Consider the following 16,242-nt stretch of genomic DNA (forward strand, 5'->3'; position numbering starts at 1 on the left):
GGTTTTTATCCCACAAACTACACATTTTTATTATTGTTTTATACACTGTTTACTACTGAGGTAGACATCTTTAAATATAATTAATTTCTGTCCATTTTTTAACCTTCTGTAAATGGAGTCAAAAAGTATTTTGTCTTGCATCTTTTGCTCAAAATTATGTTTGTCATTTTATGCATGTCACTACATGCCACTGTGCTTTAGTTTGTTTTATGGTATTCTGCATGATAACACAACTGATATCCAGACACCGGGCTCTTTCCAGTTTTTGTCCTAGCTCACTGGGAATATCTATGTCCAACACTATGAAATAACGTCAAATCATAACAGTTCTTCTTGTTAATGCTTGATTTTGCCAGATTTCTTCACATTTGCCAATATGATAGATTTGTTATAAAAAGCAGCACACTTAATCTCATCTTTACTCACAACACCAATGTTATCTTCTGCAAAGGCTGCCTGCTTCTTCATAGCCATAGCTCAAAACTGTCTTGGTTGAGTGTACAGAGTGGTTATTTTTTTCAAACTTGCAAGGAACCAAATTATTCAACTGCCCATGTTATGGCAGGCCACAGTTGGAGTTACCTTCATTAATAATACAGGGTCCTTAACAACTCTCCTTGCATACTGGATAACTCCAGCCAGAGACCATCTTTCTTACAAGGCTTTGCTAAAAGCAGCTGGAAAAAAGCCAAGAAATCCACCATTCTGGATTCTTGTTACCATTTTCCTAATGCCACCCGTGTGGTCAAACTGTGCTCTAACCCCCAAATTAAAGCAGACTGCAACCTGGCTGAACATTTTACTTGAAGCACCAGCTTCCCAATCTGCCTAGCTAAAAGCCAGGGTTTCTATTATTAGGGAAAAGTGGAGAATGGACATTGATGTCTTTGTTATAGTTTCCTCTGGCATCATTCCCCCCCCCCCCCTGAATAATATGCTTTAGACCAGTGTTTCTCCTCAAGGGGACATTTCTCAATGTCTAGAGACAACTGGGAAGAGGGTGACATCTAGTGGATGGAGGGCAGGGTCCTGCTAATTATTCTACCATGCACAACACACTGCCCCCCCTCCCCTCACCCTCTACACCCCCAAGGAATCCTCTGGCCCAATATGTCAGGAGTACTGAAGTTAAAAAACACCATTTGAGACATTTCTTTAGGTCTGATTGTAGTAATTCACCTTGAAAATCTTTATATTTCCCTAATTCTTGATTAGCTGAGCATACAAATCCCAGCTGGTGGCTGGTTTTTTCCCCATATGTTAAAGATATTCCACTAAACTCCATCATTATTGATGGCATCAGTTATTTATTTTCTTTAGCCACTTTCAAGGTTATCTTTAGTGTTCCATGGTTTTGCTACTATGTAACTTATCTTGGGATTTAGTGGGGTCCCTGAGAATTTCTGTCTTTCATCAACTTGGAGGAAGTCTCAGCTTTCTATCTTTGATGTAGCCTCCCCACCTCTTCCTGTTCTGTTCTAGAGGTTTCTCTCTCTCTGCTCTGTATGTTGTCATTCAAATTTTCTTTCTCCTCCTCTCTACTACTCAAGAAATATGGCACTTAGGTCTTGTTCAAATTTAGCCCTGCTTCCATCTGTGTCTGATTTTGTTTAATCTGTCCATTAACTTCTTACTCCTAATGATATATATATTTTTTCGTTTTTAAAATTGAAAAAGCACATTAGCACAAAGAATGAAACACTGGTATTGTTTTAAAATGAATTTATTTGTGTCTCATGTCCATAAAATACAACCAGACCAACACTGAACCATCCTACACACCTAGAAAACTGGAAGATTAACACAACAATCTGCACAACCTGAACCACAGAGTTCAGCAGGCACGCGGTGTGGAGAGCTGAACTTTGGGAGCAAGAAGTCCCAAAAGGTAGGGAACTGCTTTTGCGGGCAGAGGGAGGATGAAGACTGGGGAGGAGGGAAGAATCACCCTTCCCCAAAAGCAGCTGGAGAGAAAGTGGAAAACTGGAAATAGCCACAGAGATGAAACTAAAAAGGGAGAAAGGAGAAAGGAGAGGGTTTGAATTCCATTAAGACTGTAAACAAGGGGAGCGCAAAGGCCGCAACTCTGCAGCTCGATACTTGGCGGTGCTTTGATGGGAAGGGCGAATCCCCAGGAACAGAGTGGGGTCCAGGAGGTTCTAGGGCCACAAGGGGAAAAGTGGTTCCACTGCTGGAAGGACATTTGGTAGAGACTGTTGAAGCCACCTGGTCCCAGCAGACCCCGGAAGGCGGCCACGTTAGCTGGTGCTGGGTCAAGGTTGTTAAGGGTGAAGCTGGTGCCAGATGTGGGTTGTGATTTTCCATAATCCCTGAGACACTGCTGCTACACTGTCTCACAAACATCTGGGATGGGCTGGCACCTGGCTGCAGTCTCAGGGCATCGGCAAGGCATAGGCAACAACAGTGTCCAGCAGGAGTTCCTGGGTGCAGCTGACATTCGGCCATTGCTCATTCAGCCATTCCTCGGTGAGACCCTCCCACAGAGGGGTGGAACGGGTCAAAGCCAAAGTACTTTGGAAGTAGGGGGCCGGGGAAAACAGCCGCATCTGAGACAAAACTCGGGGGAGAGGTGCTGCCTGGGGCCTGGTCACGGAGAGTGAAGAAGCAGGGAGTGGATGAGAGCTGAAGACAGAGGACGGATGCGCACTTGCTGATCCAGGAGAACAGACTGGGGAGCTGGGTGGCGCCATTTTCATTGCTGCCACGCATGCGCATACGCACCTATGAGTCCCACAACAATCCATCCCAGTAGGCTAGCAGCGCCACCTAGTGGAGAGCAGAGCTGTTACCCAACTGGACCAACTTCACTGTTCAAGAACACAAGTCTCACCGCCGACTTAATTTATGGACGATAAAGAGCTAGACTGACTTCTAGGGGAAAACGAAGCAATTTCAGTCCTACTTCAATCTGTTAGCAGATTCATCTATTCGATTTTCTTTCTTTTTTCTTTTTCCTTTTTCTCTTTTACAATTCTTTTCTTTTTCTTGTATACATAAAGAGAAAACATTCATTTTTATTTTCAATTTTTATTAAAAATATCTTTCTTTAATTTTTATTACTGTACTTTTTACTTTTGTATAAATTTTTTCAAATTCTACTTTACTTCCATCATTTTATTTTAGCCTACTTCAGTGTACTCACCTTTTCAAATTCTCAATTTCCTTTTTTTCTTTCTTTTTCTTTTTTCCTTTTTCATTTCTTTTCCTTTTCTTGAATACAGAAAGAAAAAAACTTTATTTTTACTTTCAATTTCTATTAAAAATGTTTATTTAATTTTTATTACTATATTTTTTGTTGTTTGGTAAGTTTTTTCAAATTCTATTTTACTTCCATCATTTTATTTTAGTCTACTAGAGTGTATTCACTTTTCAAATTTTCAAATGATTTTTTTCTTTTCTTTTTTATCTTTTTCTCTTGTTCATTTATTTCCTTTTTTCTTAAATACAGAAAATGAAAAAATTGATATTTATTTTTAATTTTTATTAAAAATATTTTCTTTAATTTTTTCTACTACATTCTTTACTTTTGTGTATATTTTTCAAATTCTATTTTACCCCCATCATCTCATTTTAGTCTACTTCAGTGTATTCATTTTTCCAAATTCTCAAACGATTTCCTCCCCCCATTTTTTTCTCTAATCTGTCAAACCACGTTCAACACCCAGACCAAAACACACCTAGGATCTAGCATCATCTATTAGCTTTGTGTGTGTGTGTGTGTGTGTGTGTGTTTAATTTTTAATTTCAATATTTTTTTAATTTTAATTTTTTTATTTCAATTTTTCTACCTCATTAATTCCTTTTCTCCCTTCAAAATGACAAAACTAAGGAATTCACCCCAAAAGAAAGAGCATGAAGAAATGACAGCCAGGGATTTAACCAACACAGATACAAGCAAGATGTCTGAACCAGAATTTAGAATCATGATAATAAGAATACTAGCTGGAGTCGAAAATAGATTAGAATCCCTTTCTGCAGAGATAAAAGAAGTAAAAAATAGCCAGAATGAAATTAAAAATGCTATAACTGAGCTGCAATCACAGATGGATGCAGCGGTGGCAAGAATGGACAATGCAGAACAGAGAATCAGCAATATAGAGGACAAACTTATAAAGAATAATGAAGCAGAAAAAAAGGGGGGGACTAAGGCAAAAGAGCATGATTTAAGAATTAGAGAAATCAGTGACTCATTAAAAAGGAACATCAGAATCACAGGGGTCCCAGAAGAGGAAGAGAGAAAAATAGGGGTAGAATAGTTATGTGAGCAAATCATAGTGGAAAACTTTCCTAACCTGGGGAAAGACATCAAAATCCAGGAAGCACAGAGGACCCCCATTAGATTCAACAAAAACCGACCATCAACAAGACATATCATAGTCAAATTCACAAAATACTCAGGCAAGGAGAGAATCATGAAAGCAACAAGGGAAAAAAAGTCCCTAACCTACAAGGGAAGACATATCAGGTTTGCAGCAGACCTATCCACAGAAACTTGGCAGGCCAGAAGGGAGTGGTGGGATATATTCAGTGTGCTGAATCAGAAAAATGTGCAGCCAAGAATTCTTTATCCAGCAAGACTGTCATTCAAAATAGAAGGAGAGATAAAAAGTTTCCCAAACAAAAATTAAAGGAGTCACAAACCACTATACCAGCCCTGCAAGAAATTTTAAGGGGTACTTTCTGAGGGAAGAAAAGATGAAAAAAAAAATATGTAAATAAAAAATATATATGTATATATATATACATATATATGTATGTATATATGCACATATGTATGTACACACACATATATACACATATATGTACATATACACATATATGTATGTGCATATGTATGTATATATGTATGTGTGTACATATACATGTATGTATACATATGTATATATGTACACACATATACGTATATATATGTGTATATGTATATGTGTATTTATATATATGTAAATAAAAAAATATATATGTAAATAAATACCAAAAGCACCAAAAGATTAGAAAGGACCAGAGAACAGCACCAGAAACTCCAACTCTACAAGACAAGCATCATAATGGCAATAAATTCATATCTTTCAATACTCACTCTAAACGTTAATGGACTCAATGCTCCAATCAAAGACATAGGGTAACAGAATGGATAAGAAAACAAGATCCACCTATATGCTGTTTACAAGAGACACACTTTAGACCTAAAGACTTCTTCAGATTGAAAATAAGGGGATGTAGAACCATCTATCATGCTAATGGTCAACAAAAGAAAGCTGGAGTAACCATACTTATATCAGACAATCTAGACTTTAAAATAAATACTGTATCAAGGGATGCAGAAGGGCATTATATCATAATCAAGGGGTCTATAGACCAAGAAGACCTAACAATTGTAAACATTTATGTGCCAAATGGGGAAACACCCAAATATACAAATCAATTAATCACAAACATAAAGAAACTCATTGATAGTAATACCATAATAGTAGGAGACTTCAACACCACACTCACAGCAATGGACAGATCATTTAACAAAAAAATCAACAAGAAAACAATGGCTATGAATGACACACTGGACCAGATGGACTTAACAGATATATTCAGATCATTTCATCCTAAAGCACCAGAATATACATTCTTCTCCAGCGTACATGGAACGTTCTCCAGAATAGACCATATACTGGGACACAAATCAGCCCCAAGTAAGTATAAAAAGATCAAGATCATACCATGCATATTTTCAGACCACAATGCTATGAAACTTGAAATCAACTACAAGAAAAAATTTGGAAAGGTAACAAATACTTGGAGACTGAAGAACATCCTACTAAAGAATGAATGGGCTAACCAAGCAGTTAAAGAGGAAATTAAAAAGTATACGGAAGCCAATGAAAATGATAACAGCACAGCCCAAAACCTCTGGGATGCAGCAGAGGTGGTCATAAAAGGGAAATATATAGCATTCCAGGCCTTCCTAAAGAAGGAAAAAAGGTCTCAGATACACAACCTAACCTTATGCCTTAAGGGGCTGGAAAAAGAACAGCAAATAAAACCCAAAACCAGTGGAAGACAGGAAATAATAAAGATTAGAGCAGAAATTAATGCTATTGAAACAAAAAAAAAAAAAACCAGTAGAACAGATCAATGAAACCAGAAGTTGGTTCTTTGAAAGAATTAACAAAATTGATAAACGACTAGCCAGTTTTATCAAGAAGAAAAAGGAAAGAACCCAAATAAATACAATCAAGAATGAAAGAGGAGAGATCACAACCAACACAACAGAAATAAAAACAATAATAAGAGAATATTATGAGCCATTATATGCCAATAAAATGGGCAATCTGGAAGAAATGGACAAATTCATAGAAGTATATACACTACCAAAACTGAAACAGGAAGAAATAGAAAATTTGAACAGACCCGTAACCAGCAAGGAAATTGAATTAGTAATCAAAAATCTGCCAAAAAAAACAAGAGCCAAGACAAGATGGCTTTCCTGGGGAATTCCACCAAACATTTAAGGAAGAGTAAACACTTATTCTCTTGAAGGTTTTCAAAAAAATAGAAATAGAAGGAAAACTTCCAAACTCTTTCTATGAAGCCAGAATTACCTTGATTCCAAAACCAGACAGAGACCCCACTAAAAAGGAGAATGATAGACCAATTTCCCTGATGAACATGGATGCAAAAACCCTCAACAGGATATTAGCCAACCGGATCCAACAATACATTAAAAAAAGTATTCACCACGACCAAGTGGGATTTATACCTGGGATGCAGGACTGGTTCAATATCTGCAAAACAACGTGATTCATCACATCAATAAAAGAAAGGACAAGAACCATATGATCCTCTCAATAGATGCAGAGAAAGCATTTGACAAAATACAGCATCCTTTCTTTATAAAAACCCTCAAGAAAGTAGGGATAGAAGGATCATACCTCAAGATCATAAAAGCCATATATAAACGACCCAATGCTAATATCCTCAATGGGGAAAAACTGAGAGCTTTCCCCCTAAGATCAGGAATGAGACAGGTATGTCCACTCTCACCACTTTATTCAACATAGTATTGGAAGTCTTAGCCTCTGCAATCAGACAACACAAAGAAATAAAAGGCATCCAAATCGGCCAGGAGGAGGTCAAACTTTCACTCTTCACAGACGACATGATACTCTATATGGAAAACCCAAAAGATGTCACCAAAAAACTGCTAGAACTAATTCATGAATTCAGCAAAGTCGCAGGATATAAAATCAATGCACAGAAATCAGTTGCATTCCTATACACCAACAATGAAGCAACAGAAAGAGAAATCAAGGAATTGGTCCCATTTACAATTGCACAAAAAAACATAAAATACCTAGGAATAAATCTAACCAAAGAGGTGAAAAATCTATACACTGAAAACTATAGAAAGCTTATGAAAGAAACTGAAGAAGACACAAAAAATGGAAAAAGATTTCATGCTTCTGGATAGGAAGAACAAATATTGTTAAAATGTCGATACTACCCAAAGCAATCTACATATTCAATGCAATCCCTATCAAAGTAACACCAGCATTCTTCACAGAGCTAGAACAAATAATCCTAAAATTTGTATGGAACCAGAAAAGACCCCGAAGAGCCAGAGCAATCTTGAAAAGAAAACCAAAGCAGGAGGCATCACAATCCCGGACTTCAAGCTATACTACAAAGCTGAAATCATCAAGACAGTATGGTAGTGGCACAAGAGCAGACGTTCAGATCAATGGAACAGAATAGAGAACCAGGAAATGGACCCACAAATGTATGGCCAACTAATCTTTTTTTTTTTTTTTTTTTTAATTTTTTTTTCAACATTTTTATTTATTTTTGGGACAGAGAGAGACAGAGCATGAACAGGGGAGGGGCAGAGAGAGAGGGAGACACAGAATCGGAAAGAGGCTCCAGGCTCCGAGCCATCAGCCCAGAGCCTGACGCGGGGCTCGAACTCACGGACCGCGAGATTGTGACATGGCTGAAGTCGGACGCTTAACCGACTGCGCCACCCAGGCGCCCCTTCCAACTAATCTTTGACAAAGCAGGAAAGAATATCCAATGGAATAAAGACAGTCTCTTCAGCAAGTGGTGCTGGGAAAACTGGACAGCGACATGCAGAAGAATGAACCTGGACCACTTTCTTACACCATACACAAAAATAAACTCAAAATGCATGCAAGACTCAATGTAAGAAAGGAATCCACCAAAATCCTCGAGGAGAAAGCAGGCAAAAACCTCTTTGATCTTGGCCACAGCAACTTCTTACTCAACACGTCTCTGGAAGCAAGGGAAACAAAAGCAAAAATGAACTACTGGGACCTCATCAAAATACAAAGTTTCTGCACAGTGAAGGAAACAATCAACAAAACTAAAAGGCAACTGAAAGAATGGGAGAAGATATTTGCAAATGACATATCAGATAAAGGGTTAGTATCCAAAATCTATACAGGACTTATCAAACTCAACACCCAAAAAACAAATAATCCAGTGAAGAAATGGGCAAAAGACATGAATAGACATTTCTCCAAAGAAGACACCCAGATGGCCAACTTATACATGAAAAAATGCTCAACATCACTCATCATCAGGGAAATATAAATCAAAACAACAATGAGATACCACCTTACACCTGTCAGAATGGCTAACATTAACAATTCAGGCAACAACAGATGTTGGCAAGGATATGGAGAAAGAGGATCTCTTTTGCATTGTTGGTGGCAATGCAAGCTGGTGCAGCCACTCTGGAAAACAGTATGGAGGTTCCTCAAAAAACTAAAAATAGAACGACCCTATGAGCCAGTAATTGCACTACTAGGCATTTATCCAAGGGATACAAGTGTGCTATTTCGAAGGGACACATGCACTCCCATGTTTATAGCCGCACTATCAACAATAGCCAAAGTATGGAAAGAGCCCAAATGTCCATCTATGGATGAATGAATAAAGAAGATGTGGTATATACATACAATGGAGTATTACTCAGCAATCAAAAAGAATGAAATCTTGCCATTTGCAACTACGTGGATGGAACTGGAGGGTATTATGCTAAGTGAAATTAGTCAGAGAAAGACAAAAATCATATGACTTCACTCATATGAGGACTTTAAGAGACAAAACCGATGAACATAAGGGAAGGGAAACAAAAATAATATAAAAATAGGGAGGGGGACAAAACAGAAGAGACTCATAAATATTGAAAACAAACTGAGGGTTGCTGGAGGGGTTGTGGGAGGGGGGATGGGCTAAATGGGTAAGGGGCATTAAGGAATCTACTCCTGAAATCATTGCAGTATATGCTAACTAATTTGGATGTAAATTTTAAAAAATAAAAAAATTAAAACAAAAGAATTTATTTACAATAATTACACATACATATATGGAAAATAGTAAATATTCGAGAAAGACTTCAACATTAGACTCTGAGACATTTTAAAAGACAAACCAAGTCATGATTTGAGTCAGACTGAAAGCCTCTGAGGACCCTGTGAGGTCCTGTGAGTAATGCAAACAGCCTGGAAGACCATTTTCTGGAGGCTGAAGGATGTTACCTTTGTGGACAAATCATAAAAGTAGGAAAGCCCTTGTTCTAGGAGAGTGCCCTGGGGGGAGGGAAATGATGCCAGTGGCCAGCACAGTGGGGGAGCCTGAGAATGGAGAGAGCAGAACGCCTGGTTCTGCTAATGAAGGAGGGCTCTTGATAGCAGTGAGCACCTGCCCAGTGCCTGGTGGAGACCAACTAGGGCTTCTTAGGCTATTTTCTCTCAGGGAGGCAGACACTGGACTCAGTGTCTGTGTAGAGACAAAAGGTGAGCCTCTGAGATAGGAAGGAGCCACATTCTCAGCCCACATCCAGATAGAGGTCTACATTTCATGCTCAGCAGAGAAGCAGGAGATGGTGTGGGAGGATTTATCTTCTATGTAAGGTAGGTAATTTGTGCAGTGACTTCATTTACCCATATAAATGTAGGTAAAAGCTTATTCCTTGACCTCAACTGACTTATCATCTAAAGGAGAGGAGAGAAAGCCTAGGTGAGTTCTCCATCAGTGGTCAATGGTGGGGAATTCTCTTCGCACACATTGGTTCCAAGAAACCTCATGCTCCATGAGCTTCAGTGAACTAGCCTATGCTCCATAGGGGTACAAGCTTTCTCAGAGACTTTAAAAACTTTTCCAGGAATATGAGAGATCTCATAAGCTGCCCCAATTTAATTTTTAGGTTTGATTAGAACTTCAGTAAGAAACACACTGCATTTCTCCAAGTCATCCATTCTTGCTCTAAATAACCAACACGCATTTGCCAAGGGCCATTTCCTGTGAATTTGTGGGTTCTATTTCTTTTATAAGGTATGAAGTGATGATCTTTTCCAGTGACATCTGACAGCCCTTATCTTCTAAGTCAAAATAGTTTTTGTGGTCTGAGCACTGTTTTGGAAATTGATGCTGGGTGGGGAATGTGGGTTAGCTGTGGGAAGTGTTTGGGTCCGTGACTAGAACGCTGTGACAGTTCTAAGGCCATGGTCAGTGGGTTTGGGAGAAGGATGGCTGCAAAGGGAAGCACAAAGAGGAGGAGTGGCAGAAGACCTGCAGTACTCTTTCAACTCCACAGCCCCCTCCTTTTATTCTCTGGCACCAGCACTTGGCCTTTATGACATCAAGGCTCCCAGCCAATCATAGAGAATTATAGAGCTTTGCTTTCACAATGGGTTGTCCAAGGCAATTCATGGATGAAAGCACCTTTACTACCAGTATAAATACATACTTCTTTGCTTGTGCTAGTTAGCATGCTTGGGCGAGGGCAATTATTTTAGTCATATGAACTTTAATTTCTGGGCAATTAAATTAAATTTAATTTTTGTGAGTTCTATATTTTAAAGATGAATTTGCTTCTATGATGTCATTTAAAAACATGAATAAAATAAGGTCAGATGTATCTAAGGGAATTGATATTATTTTAAGAATATGCTAAAAGTACTGAGAATTAACCAAATAATTTGGTAACAAAGAGGAACCTCTAGTACTTTAAACAATAAAAAAATTCCACCAAACAACTATTAGAACTAATAAATGGGGGCGCCTGGGTGGCTCAGTCGGTTAAGCACCCTACTTCAGCCCAAGTCATGATCTCACAGTTTGTGAGTGTGAGCCCCACGTTGGGCTCTGTGTTGACAGCTCAGAGCCTGAAGCCTGCTTCAGATTCTGTGTCTCCCTCTCTCTCTGCCTCTACCCTGCTCTCTCTCTTTCTCAAAAATAGTTAAACATTAAAAAAATTAAAGAACTAATAAATGAATTCAGTAATGGTGCAGAATACAAAACTAATGTACAGAAATTATTGTGTTTCTATATGCTAAGAATGAAATAGCAGAAAGAGAAATTAAGAAAATGATGCCATTTACAATCACATCAAAAAGAATAAAATACCCAGGAATAAATTTAGCCAGGGAGATGAAAGACCTATACACTGAAAATGATGACATTGATGAAAGAAATTGAAAACAACACAAACAAATGGAAAGATATTGTTACCATGGATTGGAAGAATATTGTTAAAATGTTTATACCACCCAAGCAGATTTAATGATATTCCTATCAAAATACCAATAGTACTTTTCACAGAACTAGAACAAATAATCCTAAAATTTGTATGGAAACACAAAGGACCCCAAACATTAGCCAAAGCAATCTTGAGAAAGAACAAAACTGAAGGTATCATAATCCCAGATTTCAAGGTATACCACAAAGATATAGTGATCAAAACTGTATGGTACCACCATAAAACAAGACACATAGATCAATGGAGTAGAATATAAAGCCCAGAAATAAACCTACAATTACATGGTCAATTAATCTATGTCAAAGGAGGCAAGAATATTCAGTGGAGAAAAGACGGTCCCTTCAATAAATGGTGTTTGGGAAACTGGACAGCTACATGTAAAAGAATGAAATTGGACCACTTTCTTACACCATAGGCAAAAATAAACTCAACATGGATCGAAGACCTGAATGTAAGATCTGAAACCATAAAACTTCTAAAAGAAAACATAGGCAGTAAATTTTTGGACATTGGCCTTAGCAACAGTTTTCTGGATATGTCTCCTTGGGGCAGGGAAACAAAAGTAAACAAACAAACAAACAAACAAAAACAAAAACAAACTATTGGACTATACCAAAATAAAAAGCTTTTGCACAACAAAGAAAGCCATCAACAAAATGAAAAGACAACCTATTGAATGGGAAAAGATATTTGTAAATGATATATCTGATAAGGGGTCAATATCCAACATATATAAAGAACTTATACAATTCAACACCAAAACAAAAAAACAAACAAGAAACCAAAAACAACTTGATTAAAAACTGGGCAGAGGACCTGAATGGTCAATACTATTGTAATAACGTTGTATGGTAACAGATGGTGACTACTTATCATAGTGAGTACTGAGTAATGTATAGAATTGTTGATTCACTATGTTGTATACTCGAAATTAAAGTAATATTGTCAACTTGTATGTCAATAAAGCAAACAAGAACCTTAGCCCTTTTACATGAGAGACTGTATTAGGGTTCTTCAGAGAAATAGAATCAATAGGATGTATATATAATACATGTGTGTGTTTATATCTATGAGAGTTATTATAAGGACTTGGCTTACACGGTTATGAAGGCTGAGAAATACAGTACTGGGAGGGCTGATGGTATAGCCGCCATCCAGGTCAGAGGCCAAAGGCAGGAGGAGACCAATGTCCCAGCTTGAGGACAATCAGGTAGAACTTTTATTCTATTCAGGCCTTCAACTGATTGGATGAAGCCCACCCACATTGGGGATAGCAGTCTGCTTCACTCAGTCTAGGGATTCAAATGTTAATCTCATCCAGAAACACCTTCACAACGCATCCAGAAATAATATTTAGCTAAGTATCAGGGGCCTAGTCAAGTTGACACATTAGCCATCAGAGACCCAAGTGTTAATTTTACTCTTTTGGTACATTATTTATGTAACAAATTATAATAAAGGAGCAATCAACTTACTTTTATTTGTATGCATTTAAGTATACACAGATGTATAAATATATACACAGGTAATAAGTTAAAGTTTCTAACTATGGCTTAAAATATAATTAACTTAATTGTATATTAATGAAACATATATATATATATATATATCATACTAAAATTATCAGTTGAATGAAATGTAACAACCATTTGAAATAATAGAATATCACATCTGTATACCTGTATCTTTCTGTTATTACGTATCCTGTGCAATTAACTACCAATTGTTAATTAGAGTAACCAATCTTTTTTTTTTTTTAATGAGAAATGTGGGGGAGAAAAGAGAAACTTGGGGATGAAGAGTTAAAAATCACACAGCTATATATTTCTGAGTATTTATCTTACATTATTTTAAAATCAGAGAAGGTAGGGTCGCCTGGGTGGCTCAGTCGGTTAGGCATCCGACTTTGGCTCAGGTCATAATCTCACGGTCCGTGAGTTTGAGTCCCGCGTCAGGCTCTGTGCTGACAGCTCAGAGCCTGGAGCCTGTTTCAGATTCTGTGTCTCCCTCTCTCTCTGACCCTCCCCCCATTCATGCTGTCTCTCCCTGTCTCAAAAATAAATAAACGTTAAAAAATAAATAAATAAAAAAAAAATAAAATCAGAGAAGGCAAAACCAAACATATATGCAAATATGCAAATAATCATGTTCAATAATCAATGTGTTTCTAAATCTTTTTTTCTTTCAGAAAATACATAGGTCTTAGGGAAGGAAAAAGTAAGATAAAAACAGAGAGGGAGGCAAACCATAAGAAACTCTTAAATGCAGAGAACAAATTGAGGGTTGCTGAAGGTGGGGGTAAGTGGGGAGATGGGTTAAATGGGTGACGGGCTTTAAGGAGGGCACTTTTTGGGATGAGCACTGGGTGTCATATGTAAGAGATGAATCACTGGGTTCTACTCTTGAAGCCAAGACTACATTGTATGTTAACTAACTTGAATATATATATATAAAAGAAAATATATAATTCTTTAAAGATTACTTATTAATTGATTTGCTTGAAGTTTTTAAAACTAGTTAAAAATGTGGAGATGACAATTTAACACATCAAAACTTTGTGAAATGTAGTATTGTAAGTAATTTATAAAATTGATGCATTTAAAAAGACATTCATTGGGGCTCCTGGGTGGCTCGGTTGAATATCAGACTGTTGATTTCAGATCAGGTCATGACCTCAACGTTTTGTGGGATTGAGTCTTGCATCAGGCTCTATGCTGACAGCCTGGAGCCAGCTTGGGATTTTCTCTCTCTCTGTCCCTCTCAAAATAAGTAAATTAATTTAAAAAATTAAAAAAAAACCTTCATGGAAGATTGAGGGAAGATGGCAGTGTAGGAGGATGCTGGGCTCACCGCGTCCTGCTGATCACTTAGATTCCACCTATACCTACCTAAATAACCCAGAAAACCACCAGAGGACTAGCAGAATGGACTCTCTGGAGCCAAGTGTAGACGAGAGGCCCACAGAAGAGGGTAGGAAGGCCAGAGAGGCGGTTGCACGCTACACTGACTGGCGGGAGGGAGCCAGGGTGGAGGGGCGGCCCGCCAGCCAAGCAGAGCCCCCGAGTCTGGCTTGCAAAAGTGGAGGTGCCAGACAGAGTGTGTTCCGACAGCAAGCAGGACTTGACACTTGGAAAGTTATAAGCTAACAGCTCTGCTTGGAGAGTGGGAGCGCTGGAGGACAGCGGGAGGGAGAGTTGTTGAGCCCCAGACGACAGAGCTCAGCTTGGCGGGGAACAAAGGCGCTCGCCAGTGCCATCTCCCTTGCCCATCCCCCAGCCAAAATCCCAAAGGGAACCGGTTCCTGCCAGGGAACTTGCTTGCACTGCGCAAACACCCAACGCTGTGCTTCTGCAGATCCCTCCCTCCAGCGGGTCTGACTCCCACCCGGTGCTGCAGGGCCCCTCCCTACAGGATCTCCGAAGGATAAGCGAACTGAGCCTGTCCCTCCTGCCCCTGTGCACCTTGCGGATCCGCCCCAGCTAATACGCCAGATCCCCAGCACCACAAGCCTGGCAGTGTGCAAGTAGCCCAGACGGGCCATGCCACCCCACAGTGAATCCCGCCCCTAGGAGAGGGGAAGAGAAGGCACACACCAGTCTGACTGTGGCCCCAGCGGTGGGCTGGAGGCAGACATCAGGGCTGACTGTGGCCCCGCCCACCAACGGAAGTTATTCAAGACAGTACAGGGGAAGTGCCCTGCAGTTCCGCACAACTCCAGAAACTATCCAAAATGACGAATCGGAAGAATTCCCCTCAAAAGAATCTCCAGGAAATAACAACAGCTAATGAACTGATCTAAAAGGATTTAAACAATATAACAGAAAGTGAATTTAGAATAATAGTCATAAAATTAATCGTTGGGCTTGAAAACAGTATACAGGACAGCAGAGAATCTCTTGCTACAGAGATCAAGGGACTAAGGAACAGTCAGGAGGAGCTAAAAAATGCTATAAGTGAGCTGCAAAATAAAATGGAAACAACCACGGCTCGGACTGAAGAGGCAGAAGAGAGAATAGGTGAACTAGAAGATAAAATTATGGAAAAAGAGGAAGCTAAGAAAAAGACAGATAAAAAAATCCAGGAGTATGAGGGGAAAATTAGAGAAGTGATGCACTAAAGAGAAATAATCTATGCAAAATTGGTATTCCAGAGGAGGAAGAGAGAAGGAAAGGTGCTGAAGGTGTACTTGAAGGAATCATAGCTGAGAACCTCCCTGATCTGGGGAAGGAAAAAGACATTGAAATCCAAGAGACACAGAGAACTCCCTTCAGACGTAACTTGAATCGATCTTCTGCACGACATATCATAGTGAAACTGGCAAAATACAATGATGAGAAAATTCTGAAAACAGCTAGAGATAAACAGGCTCTAACTTATAAAGGGAGACCTATAAGACTCGTGACTGATTTCTCTACTGAAACTTGGCAGGCCAGGAAGGAATGACAGGAAATCATCAATGTGATGAACAGAAAAAAATATGCAGCCAAGAATCCTTTATCCAGCAAGTCTGTCATCCAGAAGAGAAGGAGAGATAAAGGTCTTTCAAACAAACAAAAACTGAAGGAATTCACCACCACTAAACCAGCCCTACAAGAGATCCTAAGGGGGATCCTGTGAGACAAAGTACCAGAGACATCACTGCAAGCATGAAACCTACAGACATCACA

At 38.8% G+C, this 16,242-nt stretch overlaps 1 protein-coding gene across 1 annotated transcript in view; it reads right to left on the bottom strand.

Annotated features, from left to right (window-relative positions):
* Positions 1-1,705: 1,705 nt before the first annotated feature.
* TCAIM (T cell activation inhibitor, mitochondrial) overlaps positions 1,706-16,242 on the bottom strand; it is a 74,841-nt gene continuing 60,304 nt past the window's right edge. Inside the window, exon 10 of the mRNA XM_086720269.1 lies at positions 1,706-2,787. Coding sequence (XP_086576395.1) covers positions 2,775-2,787 — 13 coding nt within the window. The 3' untranslated portion in view covers positions 1,706-2,774. The remainder of the gene's footprint in view (positions 2,788-16,242) is intronic.

The sequence above is a fragment of the Puma concolor genome, chromosome C2, assembly GCF_028749965.1.
Source record: "Puma concolor isolate L17-30 chromosome C2, mPumCon1.1.hap2, whole genome shotgun sequence".
Lineage (NCBI taxonomy): Eukaryota > Metazoa > Chordata > Mammalia > Carnivora > Felidae > Puma > Puma concolor.